Source organism: Miscanthus floridulus, chromosome 8, assembly GCF_019320115.1.
Source record: "Miscanthus floridulus cultivar M001 chromosome 8, ASM1932011v1, whole genome shotgun sequence".
In the NCBI taxonomy this organism is placed as follows: Eukaryota; Viridiplantae; Streptophyta; class Magnoliopsida; order Poales; family Poaceae; genus Miscanthus; species Miscanthus floridulus.
Window position 1 is genome coordinate 194,291,152 of NC_089587.1, and position 18,386 is coordinate 194,309,537.

Consider the following 18,386-nt stretch of genomic DNA (forward strand, 5'->3'; position numbering starts at 1 on the left):
TGACAGGGAATCTTGAAAATTTTTGGTTTTCGGCCAAATTCAAAAAAGTGCTACAGTGGCCATCACATCGAATCTTACGATACGTGCATGGAGCATTAAATATAGACGAAAAAAACTAATTGCACAGTTTGGTTGAAAATTGCGAGACAAACGTTTTGAGTCTAATTAGTCCATAATTAAACAATAATTGACAAATAAAAACGAAAGTGCTACAGTAGCCAAATTCCGAAAATTCGCGAACACACCAATACCAAGCACAGTGCTCAGCAGTGTTTGTCCAGTGCCTACTGCCTAAATTGCCTTTCAGTCGCGTCATTAAAAACCTAGCTACGCGGTGGTCACTGGTCAGCTTGTCCGGTCCGTTTGATCGTTGTTTTGCTCGTTAATTGGCTAATAAAACGATTGGTAACTGAGCGCTTAGCGTTCGGGGTGAGCACGTACTCCTCAACGAGCAAGGGATTTTGCTTGACGCAATCGGCTAACCATCGGTGTGATTTTGCACGGTCTACTGAATCATTTATCCTTGAACCTACCCATAGGACAGCATAAAGATCTGACTGGACTGCTTACAAGTTGAACAAGTCCGATAACCTGGGGCGATAGCTCAAGCCTCACCGTCATCCTCATTTGCCGATTTCGATTTGCGTGTATGCGCTCCGGTCAGGCTCGCTGGCTCAGATACGGGTGGATCACGTGGATGTGGGCAGTGCCGTCGCCATGCGCTCTGCTGCTCGCGTCTCCCTGTCACTGACTCTTTCCATTTCCACTGGACCACCCTAGCTACGCCTCGGCCTCGCGCAAATGGGCACGCACTGCCACACCTCCGGGCCTCGCCCCAAGGCCAGCCGCGTAGAGCAGGCACTAGGCAGTTTGGCGATGCGTCACCGGACTTGTACTAGACTACTAGTGCTGTCTTCTTCTCTCTCTCTGTCGGAGTCGGTGGACGGTGCTCGGTGCGGTGCGATGGAGTTTTCAACCACGATGGCTACTGGTTAGCAGTCTGCTCGTCGTTCAATCATTTCATGAACATGATCCGTTTCGATCGGCGAAGAGCGGCTGGTGGAAATCGCAGACAGCGACCCGGTTCGGTTCCGCTCGGAGAATGCATGGGCGGCCCACCGGTTGAGGTTGGTTCAGCTTTTGCTTGTGCACTCGGGTCGGGCGGCCGGGCGGGGTTGGGGTCGCTGTCGCTCGTCAAGTCGTGATCCGTGGGACCTGCAGCGCAAAGTGGAAAAGGCGACCGACTTTAACGTACTCCAGTGCGGGCGATGACGTTGATGCAGCCGCGCGCGGCGCGGAGCTGAGCTGCCAACCGAAAGATGCCGTTGCAGCGAGGAGAGACGATGACGCGGGCAAGCGGCCGCACGGCGCGCTCGAGCTGTGCTGATCGGCTGAATCCCCTACCGTATTATTGCGCGTCGCAGCCGGACAAAGTGGCGTGCATGAACTGATGCCCAGGCTCTCACGCAAGGCAAAGTGGTTTTTTTTTGGAACGGAACAAGGGAAGTGCTTTTGTACGCGGACGCAAAGCTATCTCCTGGCATCATCACTCGAGGAAAAGGTTTTCCAGCACCAACCAAAAAAGATCTTATCAGTCACTTATCGCCGAGTGATAAAACCCCAAAATTTTTTTTTTGTAATTTGGTCCTTTTTTAAAGAAAATTTGGCTACGAGGTAACACGTATCGGCACTAGTACCTATGGCGCCCAGGTTCCTGGCCGCGCACACCTGCACATCTAAGACGGCGCTGACGTGGCCGGTACCTCGACGCCAGAATACGTGGCTCCGAGGTCGGGGCCACAGATCTTGGCGCCGAGCTCGGAGCCAAGATCTGTGGCTCCGAGCTCGGAGTCACGTACTCTGGCGCCGAGATACAAATCCTAAACAGGGCGCGGCCGCCGCAGCTCTCTCTCGCGCGGCTCTGTCTCTCCCTCTCTGTCTCTCCCAGCGCCGCCGCCAGCCAGCCCCGCCGTCGCCCACGCCTCCTCCCCAGGTTGTCGCCCGCTCCACCGCAGCAGGCCGCCGCCGCGCCCCCCATCGTCGTGCCATTCCTGGCCACCCTCGTTGCCCCTTCCCTCCTCGCTGTCCGACGATGAGGGCGGCCCGCCACCGCTGGCCGGCGGGCCTCCGGGCCCTACGCCCCCCTGCCCCTCCGGCGCCCGCATCGTCGCCCCACTCCTCTATGCCCCCAGCTCCTCCGGTACCTCCAGCAAGGTAATTTTTTAGTTAAGTTAAATTAGTTAATCTACTTTAGGTAATTTAGTTAGTAATTTTTTTAGAATATTTAGCAAATTTAGTTAGCAAATTTAATTACATAGGTAGAAAGTTAGATGCTTATTTATTTAGTTATATTATATACTTTGGAATATATGTATGTAGCTTATTTAGTTAGATTAGATTGTTAGAGACATAATTAGGGAGTTAGTTACTTATTAATTTAGTTAGCTAGTTAGTACGTGTAGTCTTGTCTACCTGTCGGTCGGCTCAAAGTTCTTGATCCTCGTCCCTGGTTCGAGGTGCATGGCCTTCGACGTCGGCCAACGTATGCCTACCTTTGGGACTAGGTTAAGGGTCTCTTCGCCCAGAGTAAACGCGCCTACATCGAGTTTGCGAACGAGCTCAATGCACTCACGTTAGGGCTGATGAGTTAGCTGTATTTCACATACTAATTTATTTTTCCGATGTAAGCACTACTTGACTAAAGAATCTAACGCGGGTTAGTTGGGACTCGTACGACGACGAACAGTACGAGCACATTGGGTTCAGCGTCATGTGTAAGATGGACGAAGACATGTACTAATGCGGTGCCCATTGATCTGTTTCTACGCGGTTGAGTTCTACCTGCCACGTCGGGTTGCACGCCAATTTGGGTTGAGGCAGGAGTGGCCCGTGGAGCCGTTCTCGACGTCAATAGACTTGCACAAGTAAGCGTCTTTGAACTGTTGTATATTTTATTGAATATTATGACGTGCACAAGTAGAGGTTTGGATCCTCGACCTATTTATCTGTATGCGGAGTACATCTACTACATGCAGGACCGTATCTTCGATCTAGAAAGGAAAGTTAGCAGCGGTTACAAGGACGACGAACAGGACAACAACAACAACAATGGTGTCGGTTCACAGAAGACACTCTGCAATGATCCATATTGCACCTGCCCTAATCACATGAACAAGGGGCCTCTGCTGCCACCCCCGTCGCCACCACCACCAACAATAGAAGGATATTGTAGAGAAGATGCAACACAGTTTGCTATGTGGCCACACTACTAGGACAAACCAATCTTTTTAACGGGCCACATTCATGTGTTTTTTTGTTTAATCACCTAAGGAGAAGGAACTATATACCCTTGTTTGGCACATGTTCTCACATGTTATTTCATGTGCTTGTTCTTTGCTTCAATTACCTAAGGCATGTTAGGTTTAGTCCAGGACCTCTGTACCATAGTTTGGTACATGTTATCACATGCTATTTCATGTGTTGTGTCGGTACTGAAAATGACCAACACGTAAATATTTATAGTTTTGTCGTACGTTGTGATCGGATGTGGCCTAGCACTCGATGACACAGGGTTTATACTGGTTCAGGCAACGTGCCCTACGTCCAGTTTGAGTCGATCGGTGACTTTATTCCTGAGCCCAGGTGCTCAAAGTTTGTTGTGGGGTTACAAACGAGATGGAGAAAGATCGGGGGTGCAAGAGGCCCGGTCGAACTCCGGACTGAAGGACCGAGAGTAACGGGAGCTCCTACATGCGCTAAGTATTCGAGCGTGTGCTCTGTGTATCTGTGTGATTTATCCTCCGTGTTGGGAGAGAGCGCATCTCCTTTTATAGATGAAGGGGACGACCTTACAAGTGAAAAGAGAGAGAGAGAGAGAGAGTATGCCTACTAAGTCTTGTTGCCCATGCCGTCGGGTACGAGATGATGGTAGGCGCCCACAATATTGTTTATGTCAGACGCATGTGGGAGGTTTTTACCGCATTCACCATGTATGGCAAATGACGGCGTCCATAACACTGTTGATGCCCAGAGACATGTGGGGAGGCTTACCATGTTTGCCTAGTATGGGGATTGATGGCGCCCATAACACTGTAGGGCAAAACATCGGTGCCCACAATACTGCTTGGGTTCTAACATGCCTAGAAGGTTGCAGGGCACCCTTCTAACATGTCCTGTCGGTACTGCAGGTGTACAGGGTACGGTCCTTGGTGTTGTGGTTGACTTGAGCACCCTACCTTTCTTGCTCCATCCGTTTTCTAGGTCCTCATCGAGCGGGCGTCCCCGGTCGGTTGGTCCCAGTCGGCTCCGACTGTGCCAGTTTGAGAAGAGTTGTAAGCAAAGGTTCGGTGCATCCCCGGTCGGATAGGCGGGTCGGGGTCGGAAGCGAGCGACGTTCCTCCTTTGGCCTGGCCTTCCGATCGAAGAGGTGGGTCGGAGTCGAAAGCGAGCGTTGTTCCTTCTCGGCCAGGCCTTTCGGTCGGAGAGGCGGACCGGAGTCAGAAGCGAGCGACATTCCTCCTTTGGCCAGGCCTTTCGGTCGGAGAGGCAGGCCGGAGTCGGAAGCAAGCGTTGTTCCTTCTCAGCCAGACCTTTTGGTCGGAGAGGCGGGTCGGAGTCGGAAGCGGGCACCGTTCCTCTTAGCCAGGCCTTCCGGTCGGAGTTTGGATCGCCCTTCTGTCCTATCGTTAGGTATTTGGAGCCAGCCCAGGAGTTGCGTGTCGTTCGCAATGTCGTTTGCTGGGCTGACCTTTTGCTGGGAAGCAGGTCCATGAGGGACCCCTGATTTATGAACCCGACATGTTGTGTGTGTTGTATTAGGTAATCCACTACTTCGTTATGTTTTATTTGCACTACGTGAGCTCGTTTCACTACCTATGCAATATTAAACTTAATATTATGACAACAAATAATGAAACCAACAACACTATAAAAGGTCCAATAATAGAGCACATTAATCAACATAACAACATTTGAAGTACATGACGATAAACTAAATAACATAGAACATGTCCTAGGTACGTCCATACTTAAAGTGCATTACATGACAACACAATGCAAAGTCCAATATTAGACCACATTGTTTATGAATAAACCATAGAACTAGCAAGTCATGAAGACTACTGAGTGCAACGAGGCTACTTTCCCTTTCTTTGGGCATCGGGATTCTCCTCCATCGCTGCCTTCGCTCGGAGCGCACGCTCAAGCTTCCTCTCCCTCTCCTCCCTGTACGCAGCAACATGCCTCCTTTCCTCCTCTTCCTTGTGCTCCTTTTCTAGAGCCTCCTTTCTGCGTCTCTTCTCCATCATTTCCTTATCCTCTGCCTCCCACCATAATAGTTCTGCATCCACTCCTTGTCTTCCGGCTTGATATCAGTGTTGATCCACTGCTCAAAATCACAGAGCGGTGGAGGGGTCTGCAACAAATGCAATTGTTACAAAACAAATAAATCATGTAAGACTTCATTTGACACAAAATAATTATTTCACAACATCAATTTCTCACCATCTTGTTAATGCGGTGCTGACGAAGTGTAGGCTCAAACGCAAAATTGGCACACATCCAATACATCTGTCTATACGTGTCCTCTTCATCGAACTTGGCTACCATGCAAGGATTACCACACCAGCACATGGGCACTGGAACACCACTAGGCAGAGGCAATGGGTCGAAGACATTTCTGGTCATCTGACCATAACTACAATTGAACCAAATTTGTTCTAAGAACCGAAAGCAATGAATATTAAACCCAAAACCTAGGGTTTTTTCATTTGTTGCACATAAATGAAAACATAATATAACACGATGATAAGAGATTACCTTGGCTTACTAGTTTTACCACGCCTTGGCATCCTACCGTTACATAATATAAAAAATAAAAAATCACTTCAAACATTAGGTAATAACGTATCTAGGGTTGTAAAATAGACGTAATATATACCAAATCAATGCATAAAATGATAAGGGGAGAGAGGATACCTTGCTTACGAAGATGTATGGATCAAATTCAAGTATCCAAGGTCAAATTCGTCGATTCAAGAGATTAGGCGGGTTAGGGAGAGGAAGAGCCCGAGAGGGAGGAGGAAGAAATGAAAGCAGCCGTGGGTTTTGAATCCATGCTCGGAGCCGAGATCCACGGCTCTGAGCTCGGAGCCGAGATCCACGGCGCTGAGCTCGGAGCCATAGATCTTGGTGCCGAGCTCGGAGCCATAGATCTTGGTGCCGAGCTCGGAGCCAAGATTTGTGGCTCCGAGGTACCAGCCACGTCAGCGCCGCCTCACATGCGCAGGTGTGCGCGGCCAGGAACCTAGGCGCCATAGGTACTGACGCCGATACGTGTTACCTCGAAGCCATGAGTTCTGGTGCCGACCTCAAGGGTCCGAAGACGTGTTTACATCTCCCAGAGAGCTAAACGTAAATTTTCTTCAAAAAAAAGACCAAATAGCAAAAAAAAAAATTGGGCGATAAAATCACCCCCGAAACTGCTGCTTACGAAAAGAAAGAATAATACTATTACTAGGTCTAGTATATCTAGGTGAAAAAAGGAGAGGATCTGCACCCATCCAACCAACCAATTGCTCCCGAGTTCCAACAAGCGAAGCGTCCGCTTCTGCCTCCTCTGCCTGCACCGCCGCCGCTCCTCCATCTCTTCTCGGGGTGTTTGGTTCCACGAACTAAATTTTAGTCCCTGTCACATCGGATGTTTAGATACTAATTTAAAGTATTAAATATAGACTAATTATAAAACTAACTGTATAGATCGAGACGAATCTACTAAGCCTAATTACTCCATGATTTAACAACGTGTTGCTACAGTAATATATGTGCTAATGATGGATTAATTAGGCTTAATAGATTCATCCCATAAATTAGTCTCCGTCTATGTAATTAGTTTTATAATTAACTCATATTGAGTCCTTCTAATTAGTATATGAACGTTCGATGTGACGAGAAATAAACTTTAGTCTCGGATCCAACACCCCCCATGCCCCCTACTGACGTCGACGCATCCGCCGCCGCCCTCCTCATCTCATCTCTTCCTTGCGAGCCCCAAGGGCAATCATAAAAGCTGTTAGCCTATTTTGTGCGCCACTGTTGTGATCTTGCCTGCGCCAACTCCTCAGTCAGTCCTCAGCCTGGACCCCCGCCGGGAACAGAAAGAGAGGGGGACGTCGGCTGCACTCTGCATCCTGCCGCCGCAGGTCAGTTGCCACTCGCCACCGTCAATTCTCATGTTCTTCTTGGTTGCGGTCAGTTCTCGTGTTCTTATTGGCTCCGGGTGATGCGACGATCCGAGTATGCGCTGCTTGATATGTAGTATCCAGGGTGCTCTGCCTGTGTTCATGGTGTAGATCAGCTGCTTTGGCTGCTCCAGTGCTATTATTGCTTCCATTCAAGGGGTGTTCGTGGGGTTGTTTCCATCTCTGTTCTTGTCCCCTTTTGGACATGATTGCCTCTCCCAACAAAGGTCCTGCGCCATTTCGATACCCACCTTCTGGCTTCCAAGCGAATCGCCATGGATCTGGTAACTCGGTTTGTCATCTCACTTGTTGCTCTAGTAGTGGCTCTTCTTTTTAGCTTTCTTTTCTTGGTCCTGTTGTTCGAGGGATGCAGCAAATCTCTCTCTGTCAACGCCAAATGTTGGTCTTCTCTCCTCTGTCTCTCTCTTTCGCGAGGAAACCAAATGTCTGTTGGCAACTACCATTCGGTACATTGCAGTTCATACTTACGAGTTTCTTTAATATGATCACGTTTTTCATGTATGGATTCGCATCCTATTTGAAAAGGCCGTATTGAATTGTGCGTGCTTTTGTTTATGCATTATTTTTTTTTATGAAATGCAATCGACTCCACAGTATATACTAGAGTAGAGGAAAGCTTCAGGATGTTGCTTCATTCTTAAAAATGATCGGATCGGCCATATGTTGAGTGCGCCAAACAAAAAGCTGAAAGGCTAACGGTACCTTGTTTTGCGGGCACCGTGTGCTAACTGCTAAGCTTAACTAGATACAAATCCATGAAACGTGATGCGTGTGGGTTATAACTTTCTATGCATCGGTTTTGGTATCTCGAGTGCACTAAACTATCTGCCCTTTGGTAATTAACTAGCTGTGTAAGCCATCAAACTTGACTGAATCCGTGTGCTTCGCCTGTTGATCTGTCGTCGTCTGATTCATCATAAAGTCAAAACGCTAGTCGATTACAATATATGTACATGCTGCTTGTTCCGAGTTACTCCTTGGATTAGAATAGCAATGGAGAATGCACAATTAGGATAAGACAACGAAAATCTACTATGTTGACAGTTAAATCAATCAGCATGTTCGTTTCGGCTGAATTAACTTATAAGCCATGGCTGAAAGTACTGCTGGCTGATTTGGTGTGAGAGAAAAACATTGTTCAATCCGTGGATTATAACCCAGATACGAGCGAATAAACCAAAACGAACAGGCTGAATGCCTCTATACGGGTGTGGAGCCTATCTTTTATTATTTAAGAAAAGTTCCTCCAAGTTGCTGGCCAAATCATTGATGGTTTCCCGATCCTATCACACTTTTGTTTTTGTCAGCGTGTATGCACTGTGACTATGTGAGTATGGAGCTTTTACGGTCCAAGGAATAAAAATTCATCATAGTTGTTGAGCAAAATATTCCTGTTTCGGGATCTTATCTCAAGCTGGAAATCGTTATCTTCGCCTTTTGTTATTGTCTTCTCTGATCAGTAGATATGCTTAAAAACGAGCCTTTTTGTTGCGCTTATCTCCGTTGAATATCTAGTGTTCCAAACTCGAGTTAGCTCATACTAATAATTGTTTACAACCTAGGGGTAGTTAAGCGTCGTACCTTGTCGTTGTTTGTCAATTATTCCTATAGAAATAATTGCTTGACTAATGACTAGGATCAAGTTGAAGATTAGAGTGCAGATGCATGGTCTATCTTTTCCCTCCCACCGGTTGTTTGTGTGGTCAACGCTGCTCCATTGGTCTTTTCTTGCTCCCGTAAGAAAACTAGGATTTAATCCTGTCACTGTCCAATTGCCCAACATCGTTGTCCGAAATCAAATCACGAGGACATGTTTAACCGATCGGATCAAGGAGTAGTAGAGTGCCGGTACCTTTCTTCTGCTTTCATCTCGAGGTAGTAAATTTTGATTGCTAGGTGTCGAGTGTTGACCTGGCCTGTGGATCCTAATCGTTTCAATCAAGGACGCCTCTGCGTCAGCAAGAATGATTACCGTTAACACACGTCTTCTTTGGCAAATTACCATTGGCCATTTAGCCTGGAGCAGTGTAGTTGTCAGCGTTGCTGTCTACTCATCTGGAGCAATGTATCTTGAATGAATGCTTGATTAGGGCCCTCTGAATTGTGGATAGGCTGCTGAACAACATCTGACTGAACCTGAAAGTTTCTGGACCCATCAATCCCATCGCTACTCATCTTGTATAGATAGATTCGCTCCTCCTTTTAGGTGACACCCCCACACGCGCGCACTCACTCCGTGCTACAGGCTACTACAGCACATAGTGCATCTTGCACATCACCCAGTACGGCGGCGAGGCCACAGCCCACAGACGTGCAGTCAGTTACGTGGCGTGCTTTATCTTTCTCCTTTGTTTTGCTGCTGAGGTCTTGACCATTCGCCTCGGACAGTTTCGATCGTATTTCTTGATTGGTGAGATTCGGCATTCAAACCGATGCTTGTATTTATTTGCTCCGATTCGTCATGGTGATCGAATATATGGCCTTCCTGCTTTGTTTTGCAGTGCCGCGAACGAACAGCTGAGGAGAGGACAGGGAGAGACGGAGTGCCAGAGACCAGCCCTGTGCTCCCTGGAAGTGCATGAACTAGTCAGCTACTAGTACATGGAGCAGACGCGCACGGGCGGTGCCGGTGAGCAGCCCAGGGGGGCTCCCGGCGAGGAACCGGCGAAGAGGATCATCGGCACAGACGTGCCCGCGGCGGCGGCGGCGGAGTCTGGCTTTGGCTGCTTCGACTGCAACATCTGCCTCGAGTGCGCCACGGAGCCGGTGGTCACGCTCTGCGGCCACATCTACTGCTGGCCCTGCATCTACGAGTGGCTGCGCCCCGACGCCGAAGCCGACGCCATGAGCTCGGCGAGGCGGCAGTGCCCCGTGTGCAAGGCCGCGGTGTCCCCGGACGCGCTCGTGCCGCTCTACGGCCGCGGCGGGAGCTCCGACGCCAAGAAGCCGCCGCGCGGCCTGGCCAGCATCCCGCGCCGCCCGGCCCTGCGACAGAGCGCGCAAGACAGCGGCGGCGACGGCGGCCACCACCATCGGCACGCCGAGACCGACGCGCCAGCCCGGACGCCGCGGCACCCCGCCGACGCCCACGCCGCGCAGTTCGACGCCCTCCTCCCCACGCCGTTCGGGGACCGCGGCATGATGCACTCGACGGCCGGAGGGATGCTCGGAGGGATGGCGGTGGCCGTCCTCCCGCTGGTGCTCCGTGGGCAGGCGCAGCCGCCGGGCATGTACTACTCGGGCACTTACCATCTGATGAACCCCAGGCAGAGACGGTGGCATATGGAGGTAGAGAGGTCCCTGCATCAGTTATGGTTCTTCCTCTTCGTGTTCGTGGCGCTGTGCTTGCTCTTGTTCTGATTTCTGAAGCAGGGCATGAATGCGCGCCATGTGACGTGCTCTGTACATAGTAAAGGGTTGACGGTGCGATATGAATATGATGCGGCAGTGACGTATGTGCGTAGGGTCATGTAAATGTGGCTGTGTTTAGTGGGGTGAAATTTGAGAATTTGGCTACCGTAACACTTTCATTTTTATTTGACAACTAGTATTCAATCATGAACTAATTAGGCTCAAAGCATTCGTCTCACGATTTTCAACCAAACTGTGCAATTAGTTTTTTTTCGTCTATATTTAATTATCATATACGTATCGTAGGATTCGATGTGATGGCTACTGCAGCACTTTTTGGGAAAACTTTTTAAAACTAAACAAGGCCGTAATAGAGCTTTGTGGTTGCGTGACGGCGTTCAAGATGTTAAATTGAAAACCAGCTTCTGAGTTCTGATCCTAGAAAGAAGAAATCGGTTTCGAAACTGCAAAGGACCCTTGAGGTATATCAGAAACCATTGTCCACATGTTCATGCGCAAACAGTAACACATAAGGTACTGGTAACATAGAGCGTCAGATCAATGTTTGAGTATCTAACTGTCACGCTACCTTTTCAGCCCTTTGATCACCTGTGTTCACTATCTCTGTGGTCACCAGCAATGCAGCAATTAACTCGAAACGTCTGCAATGTGTGCACAAAAAGAATGCCATTCATGGCAGCTTACATGACTCCCTTTGCCAAAAGAACAACAGCACCTTGATTCAAAACGGCACTTAAGATGTATTACGGTCTATGATCATCTTCTGTCACGTTGTGTCACGCCACCTTTGTATACATGAACCTATCCCTGCTGATTTTCCACCTGATTAATCCGGATAAGGATGTTCCCAGAGCGGGGCTCTTCTTCAGTCCAATGGAGTGAATTCTTTTCCACATACTTCATCACCTATCATATTCAAAGTCAAACAGTCAAAATCATCATCCTCAGGTGAAGACCTAAAACAGCATCAATGTGAGCTACACAAGAGTCTGTTAAACATAGAATTTTAAGGCATTCTGTATGAATGCCACATACTTGACAGAACATCTGATTCTGGAAAACCTCGATACAACGCATCCATGTCCATTCAATGGAAGACAAAGAAGGGTGAAGGCAAAATTGCATGAAACATCAATCATGGTGAGTAGACAGTAGACTTATACCATATACAATACCTGTATATTGACTATGCACAGATATATGCTAAAGATGTAGCATGTTTTATTTATTCATTTCCGTGCTACAAAATATGTAATGTTTTCTTGACACACTTTGTCTAGAGACCTATTCTCTATATAGCTATGGGCAAGAGGGATCGAAATGAAGAATTTAATAGGATACTGTACAAAGTGCAAAACAGAATGAAGTATAAAATGTTGGTATGAAGCATTTTACTAATATCATAATAAAGTAGGAGTTTTATGTCAATATTAGTATTTCGGATGAAAACTCAAGGTGCAACCCAAGGATTGACTTCAAAATCATGTATCCAGCTAAGCAGCAGGTATAGTGCAAAAATCAGAAGTAATAGTTAGCTAGCAGATTCACACCTTTCTTCTTCTTTGTCCCATCTTGAAACTGCCGTCATCAACACCAATGATAACTTTCAGATAATCAAAAGCTGTAAACACGAAACATCAGAGAAATAAGATAATTCCCAACAGAGGAACTGATAAACTCAAAGAGTCATGAACCAATATTACATGGAATGTTTGCCAACTGTTTAAGATGGAGTCTCAAGAGATTAGATACATTTGCTGCATCTTGTTTGCGTAGATCAAGACAAAATTCATTTTTTGACTCTGTTTCCCTGCAGGAAGCCGATAACTTGATCTTATAAGTACACATTCTGAGGCTACAAAAAATAAAAAAACAGTCCAATAATTCCATTCGACATAAACATTACACTTACTTGGGCTTGATAATCTCCCCAGCAGATTTCTCATCAGCCCATCGAGCCATCTGATAACAGCGCTTGCCCTTGATATCCAGAGAGTATTTTAGTTAGTAATATGTTTTCTTGAATTCTGGTCTCTATGTAGCCATCATAATAAAACAAGCAGACAAAACCTTCCAATGTTTTATATTTAATAATTATGACCACAGTCACATCATTCACTTTTTATTAGAATCGTGTAGCTCTAAGGTATTAAGCAGGCCAAAAAACTCTTCGACATGTAATCTCCACACATTATCTTTCCCCCAAAAAAATAAAGAAGTGTGACACTTACTTCCTGTATAAGATAATCGACTTCTTTCTGGTTACCCTCCCTAAAAGCATCAGTAGCCTGCAATTTCAGCAGAACATAACACAAGCAATAAATAAACACAATATATTTAGTGGAAACAAATTAAACAAAGGGCATCATATGTGTGCTCAAAAAAATCAACATCATCTTGGAACCACCTTCTCATAGTACTGTTTCATCATATCCCAATGCTGCTTTGCAGCCCTGCGGTAGTTCTGGTATTCCTCCTCATTCACAGATGGTGCTACATATAAATCCAAACAACTCAGAATAAGTTAAACATTTCGCTATGATACATAGTACAAACATAGGCTTTACATTTCTTTAGGGGATTTCATGCTAGCTGTTTTATCTCAAAAGTTATCAACATGTTGCTAAAAAAACATTTAAGCTCTTGTTCTGATTCGAGACACATGTTTTGTGCTGTAAACACAAGCAACCTTAATACACTTTGAGAAAGCATAGAACACAGATTAGAACTTGCTCCAACGTCCGTCCCACAAAGAGTGTCATTCTGGTTTTGTCATATGTCAAACAATCGTAAGTTTGACCAAGTTTATACGAAAACATATCAATATTTATGATACCAAATAAATATCACTAAATTCATCATACAATAAATTTCATAGAAAATCTATTTGGTGTTATAAATGTTGATAATTTTCTCTATAAACTTGGTCAAACTTAAAATATTTTGACTTAGGGCAAAACCAAAATGTCACTGCGATACAGGAGGTAGTATTTGCTAAGTTCCTCCAGACTTCAGTAGAAAAAAAAAAGCCATCCTACATATCCCACAGTTGTAACTTGTCATTGGAAAGTATGAAATTTGTTTAGCCAAAGCCCCTGCAGATAACTAAGCGTTCAGATAACATTTTGTTACGATATCAATACTCAACTGGTTAAATACACAACAGGTAAGAAACAAACACTAACTTTACTTTTTCGTACCACACATTGCAAGTGGATGGGCATGTAAATGGATCACACATAAATTCAGTACAAAATGCAGATACAAAGAACTAAATGACTGAGAGGATACATATGTTGGCTTTCATTGTGCGTTTAGAGTGGGCATGTAAATGGATCACACATAAATTCAGTACAAAATGCAGATACAAAGAACTAAATGACTGAGAGGATACATATGTTGGCTTTCATTGTGCGTTTAGAATACATCGGCATAATGTTTCAAGCCATCGATAAGGTTGTATTATGGTTGGTTTTATCTGCTCACTTTAAAGATCTTACATTGTTCGTTTTCAAGTCTATACAGAAAATGTGTTACAGGCTTAACTGAATATGTTGGCACAAAAGATTGAAAATGTAGAAAAAGCAGCAGACAACTGGACAAAGATTTTGCACTCAGTATGTTCGTATAAAAACCTAAATTCTGAAAACAAAGAGAGCACTAGTAAGCTGAGTATACCTTTGCTACCTAAGATAACTTTGATGGGAAACTCAGTAGAATATGTTGAAATGTCCTCAAGAGGTTTCAGGACTGGTTTCTGATATGGGACTCTGTTTCGATTTGCGCCTAATTCATATCGTTTTAATTTTGGCTCCTCCAATCGTTCAGGTACAGTGAAGATTGCTTCTATCAACTCTCCTGGAGAAATCTTTGGCTTTGACCTCTGCGTTCCCTCTGTTGACTGCGAGCCTAAGCATCTTCCCTTTGGAACAGAACATTCTACTGCCACATCCTGCACCATCAATATATTACGGGCCACAATCATTCAAACACCTATACCAAACGAAACAAATGCCAAATGCATTCAAATGAAAATTCATATATAAACTAGCACAGTAGAAGTTGACTGGGTGAGCTACCATTTAAAAATTAAAAGGACACAAGAAATTAAAACAAAAATAACTCACGTGACAAATCAGATACCATGTCAGGCTAAAAAGGGCGGACCTAAGCGATATATGCTAAAGATCAATATATCAGCACAAGAAATGGTGAACACTGATCAATCCAATCTGGCAAAAAAAGAAAGAAAGAAAGAAAGAAAGTAAAATGCTATATTCAGAGTTCAGGTCAACGAAACACCAAACATGTAATAAAGAATCAAAACATGTAAAGAACAAACAGTCCTCAAAAGAATTCAGATGAACATTACAGAGTGATTAACAAGTTGCACATATACAGGAGTACAGTTCAGAAGTATACAGGTGAAGAGGCAGAAGTAGTCTTACTTGTATCGCGTCATGTTTGCTTTCTGCCTTTTTGTCTGGATCTTTTTCCGAAAATGACATCAATTCCTCCATGCTCTACATACAACAGCACAGCTCCATTAGTAGGCCAATAAGAAATGAAATAACAAATTGAAATATGTATGCACAGCTATATTAGTAAGCCAAAAGGAAAATGTAATAACAGATGAAACTATGTCCTATAAACTCTAAATGATAAAGCCTAAATGTTAAACCCTTTCACTCATTTGCGACAGTTGGGAGTGGCAGAAAATATATAATAAACAACAATTACATCAGTACCTTCTTAATATCATATCCACAGCTGCCTGCAAAAGGAAATTTTAAACAATCAAGACATTTCTTGGTATATGAAATGAATGGGCGAAAATACAGGTCAGATAGAAGACATGCTAACCTAGAACTTCACGGATCAATTCCATACTGAGCTTAAATCCTTCACCAAGCATGCAAAACAAAAACTCCTCAACATCCCTGTCATTCACAGTCTCTCTCCTTGGTGCAGAGTCAGATTCATCAGATTTCATCTTAAAATCATCCCGCATGTACTCTGGCAGTTCAACCCTAAGAGGTTTGTCTCTTTTTGATGCTGTACTCGCTGTTGTTGTAGCCCTGGTAGGTTCTTTTCCTAACATGCTGGAGACAGTACCAAATGCAGCACTAGACTTATGCAACTTTTCTGGCATTTTTGTTTGATCTGAATTCTCGATATGCTTTTCTTCAACTGCCTGCTCAGTCCAGGGAAGAGTTCTTGGTTGGCTTGAATTGTCCATACAGTTTTCTTCAACTGCCTTGTCAGTATGGGAAAGGTTAGTCTCGACACTTGACTCAACATCATTGATATGAGGCAACGAAAGTTGAAGGTCGGTTAAGAAATCTCCAGCTTTGTTGGCATCGCCATTTGCTTTGATATATGCGTCAGCTATATCATCAAGTGAAAAGGCACAGCTGAACACATCAAGCAATGTACTAAGTGCCCTGGTTTCATCGTCACTGGATGAAGTCATCGCATGGGACAGATCCACTGTCAGACCTGCCCAACAAAAGAAGTGTTCATCACATGATAAGTATGACACAAAGTGTAGCATTGGCGTTATCACTTATCAGCACAAGAAACTATTGAGAATTGTGAACAACGATGGTTGAGTTGCTTAAATACATGATAAAGTGCCAATTTCATGGTAAACTGATTTATATATTACTCCCTCCGTTCCAAATTATAAGACGTTTTGGCCTTTCTAGATACATTGCTTTTACTATGTATCTAGACATAGTGTATATCTAAGTACATAGCAAAAGCTATGTATCTAGAAAAGCCAACATGTCTTATAATTTGGAATGGAGAGAGTAAGACACTAAACAGGCTAACAAACTAAGCTTAGCAGAAAATGTTCAACAGGGTCTGATAAGCTGTTGTGTTTCTTAGTTCTTTTAAGGTATTTTTTGGTTTGAGAAAATGGTACAGGAACCACTTGTGCATAGGTATAATAGCAAAATTGAAGGTATCAAACCACTCTGTGCAAAGTACAGACTATTTGCCTGTGATCATAATTTCTGGGAAGCAACTTCTAATCCTTGAAGAATTGACATGATCTTAGAAATCATCACAGATAAAAATGAAGGGTCACAGTAAAAGCATGATAAGCATTCCTCTCAACACATTCATCAACTAATCGCACATTAACGAAAACACTATCGATGGAGATAAATACTGCCGAAATTGGTATAGAATAATCAGGATCAGAAAACGGCAGATAGAGTTGCCTCCTGAAGTAAGTAACAGGACCGGTAATCAAAATGTTAAAACAAACCCAAATCTAAAATTGAAAAGAGAAGGGATAAATCCAAGCAACATGGAAAAATTGGATATCACTTTGTCAGTTTGTCTCTGTATGGTTCAAGCACAGGTGAGCAATAAATTCCTAGTGGACAGATGATCATCACACTCCAATGCAAGTGTGCAAGCAATGTTGCAGCGCAGCACTACCCACTCCGTAAGGCCTAACCTTACCCAAACTACAAATACACCCACCGGAACAGTCGAATAAGAGAGGAATCCAAGCATCAGAAATACTAGCATGTCCGAATAGGGTACGCAAATAACCAACAAATGAAATGTAACCACAGCTTCACACGTCTTCTTACAGAATTTGGGTCCAATAGTTTAACATAAATGGGGGAAAAACTGTGACAAATCGAATGATCGATCAAGAGTTTAATTAACAAGGGCCGAATCAAAGCAGATAGAAACGACATTGCCAGGACTCAGCCTGCTTGGGCAGTAAAATTATTTACAAGTCACCCAGAGACGGGGAAAAAAACACTAGCCACCTACTCCGATGCGCCATATAACCATCTAATCAGAGAACCCATGCCCAAACCCTTCAGTTTCGAATCAAACCGCCGCGGGTGCCATCTAATAAGAGAACCCACACCCAAACCCTCCAATGTCGAACCAAACGACCACGGGTGGACACACTGACACAACACGAGCACCAAAACTGAAATCGAGCCCCCGCTGGAAACTAAAATCGGAGAAATTACGAAACAGCATGACCCATCGACACCGACGAAGACGGGCTCGATCGGAAACGAGCCGGCAACCCCGACATTGAACCAACCAAACACGGGACACCATGGCGGAGCAAGCGCACGAGATCAACCTCCACCCCCAAACAAAGCAAGGCCGCAGTGGGGTTCGACCGTTCGAGTGCATTCTAGAAGGTTCTGGAGGGAGGGAGGGAGGGAGGGGGCTTACGGCTTCTAGGGGCGACCCTCGCCGCACGCGGGCCGCTCCACTGCGGCACTGCCCACTCCGCCTTCGCTGCTGCTCGCCGCGGCCCTTTCCGGTTGGTTTCGCGTGTACGCCGGGGATTTAAAGGGAGAAGAAGAAGGGGTCTGGCCCACCTGGAGGTGGTGGTCGAGGTCTACAAAACGAGGTGATCCAAGCCGTCTGTGCGCCTGCGTCGGGAATCTGATGGACCCCATCGTGGTCTACTGAACCAGGTCTAGGTGTTCATTCGGGACTGCTTTCCGCCTTTCCCCATTTTGCCGCTGTTCGTACTGTGATAGTAGGTGATAGCTGTCATTCGGTTTGGGTTCACTGTACCCACGGTTCAGTTTCCAGCATGGAAACACAAAAACAAAAACTAATCGAAAAAAGAATTATCAGTTATTTTCGCATTAGAACCAGGATGTCAATAATGTCCCGATCCTCGGACCGGCGAGAAATCTCTAAGCAGAAGACGGAGTTGTTAGGTCGACGCCTCAAACGCTGTTTGGAACATTG

The 18,386-nt window shown here is 45.2% G+C and overlaps 2 protein-coding genes across 3 annotated transcripts; one reads left to right on the forward strand and one right to left on the reverse strand.

The window, feature by feature from the left end:
• Positions 1 to 7,042: 7,042 nt before the first annotated feature.
• Positions 7,043 to 10,793, forward strand: LOC136474418 (E3 ubiquitin-protein ligase RMA2-like). 2 transcript variants are annotated; one of them, XM_066471994.1, is made up of 2 exons: positions 7,043 to 7,199; positions 9,761 to 10,793. In XM_066471994.1, exon 2 carries the CDS (start codon positions 9,861 to 9,863, stop codon positions 10,617 to 10,619), a length of 759 nt encoding a protein of 252 aa, XP_066328091.1. In that variant the 5' UTR covers positions 7,043 to 7,199; positions 9,761 to 9,860; the 3' UTR covers positions 10,620 to 10,793. The 2 variants fall into 2 exon arrangements, with proteins under 2 accessions (XP_066328091.1, XP_066328092.1); XM_066471995.1 differs by lacking the exon at positions 7,043 to 7,199 and adding an exon at positions 7,214 to 9,669.
• Positions 10,794 to 11,095: 302 nt separating this feature from the next.
• LOC136477821 (putative nuclear RNA export factor SDE5) lies at positions 11,096 to 17,952 on the reverse strand. Its single transcript, XM_066476081.1, has 11 exons — positions 17,856 to 17,952; positions 15,495 to 16,130; positions 15,380 to 15,405; positions 15,080 to 15,154; positions 14,310 to 14,583; positions 13,039 to 13,124; positions 12,863 to 12,919; positions 12,544 to 12,611; positions 12,335 to 12,441; positions 12,182 to 12,252; positions 11,096 to 11,537 (listed from the first exon to the last, which is right to left on the reverse strand). The coding sequence occupies exons 2-11, from the start codon at positions 16,102 to 16,104 to the stop codon at positions 11,433 to 11,435; spliced, it is 1,479 nt and encodes a 492-aa protein (XP_066332178.1). The 5' UTR covers positions 16,105 to 16,130; positions 17,856 to 17,952; the 3' UTR covers positions 11,096 to 11,432.
• Positions 17,953 to 18,386: the final 434 nt, after the last annotated feature.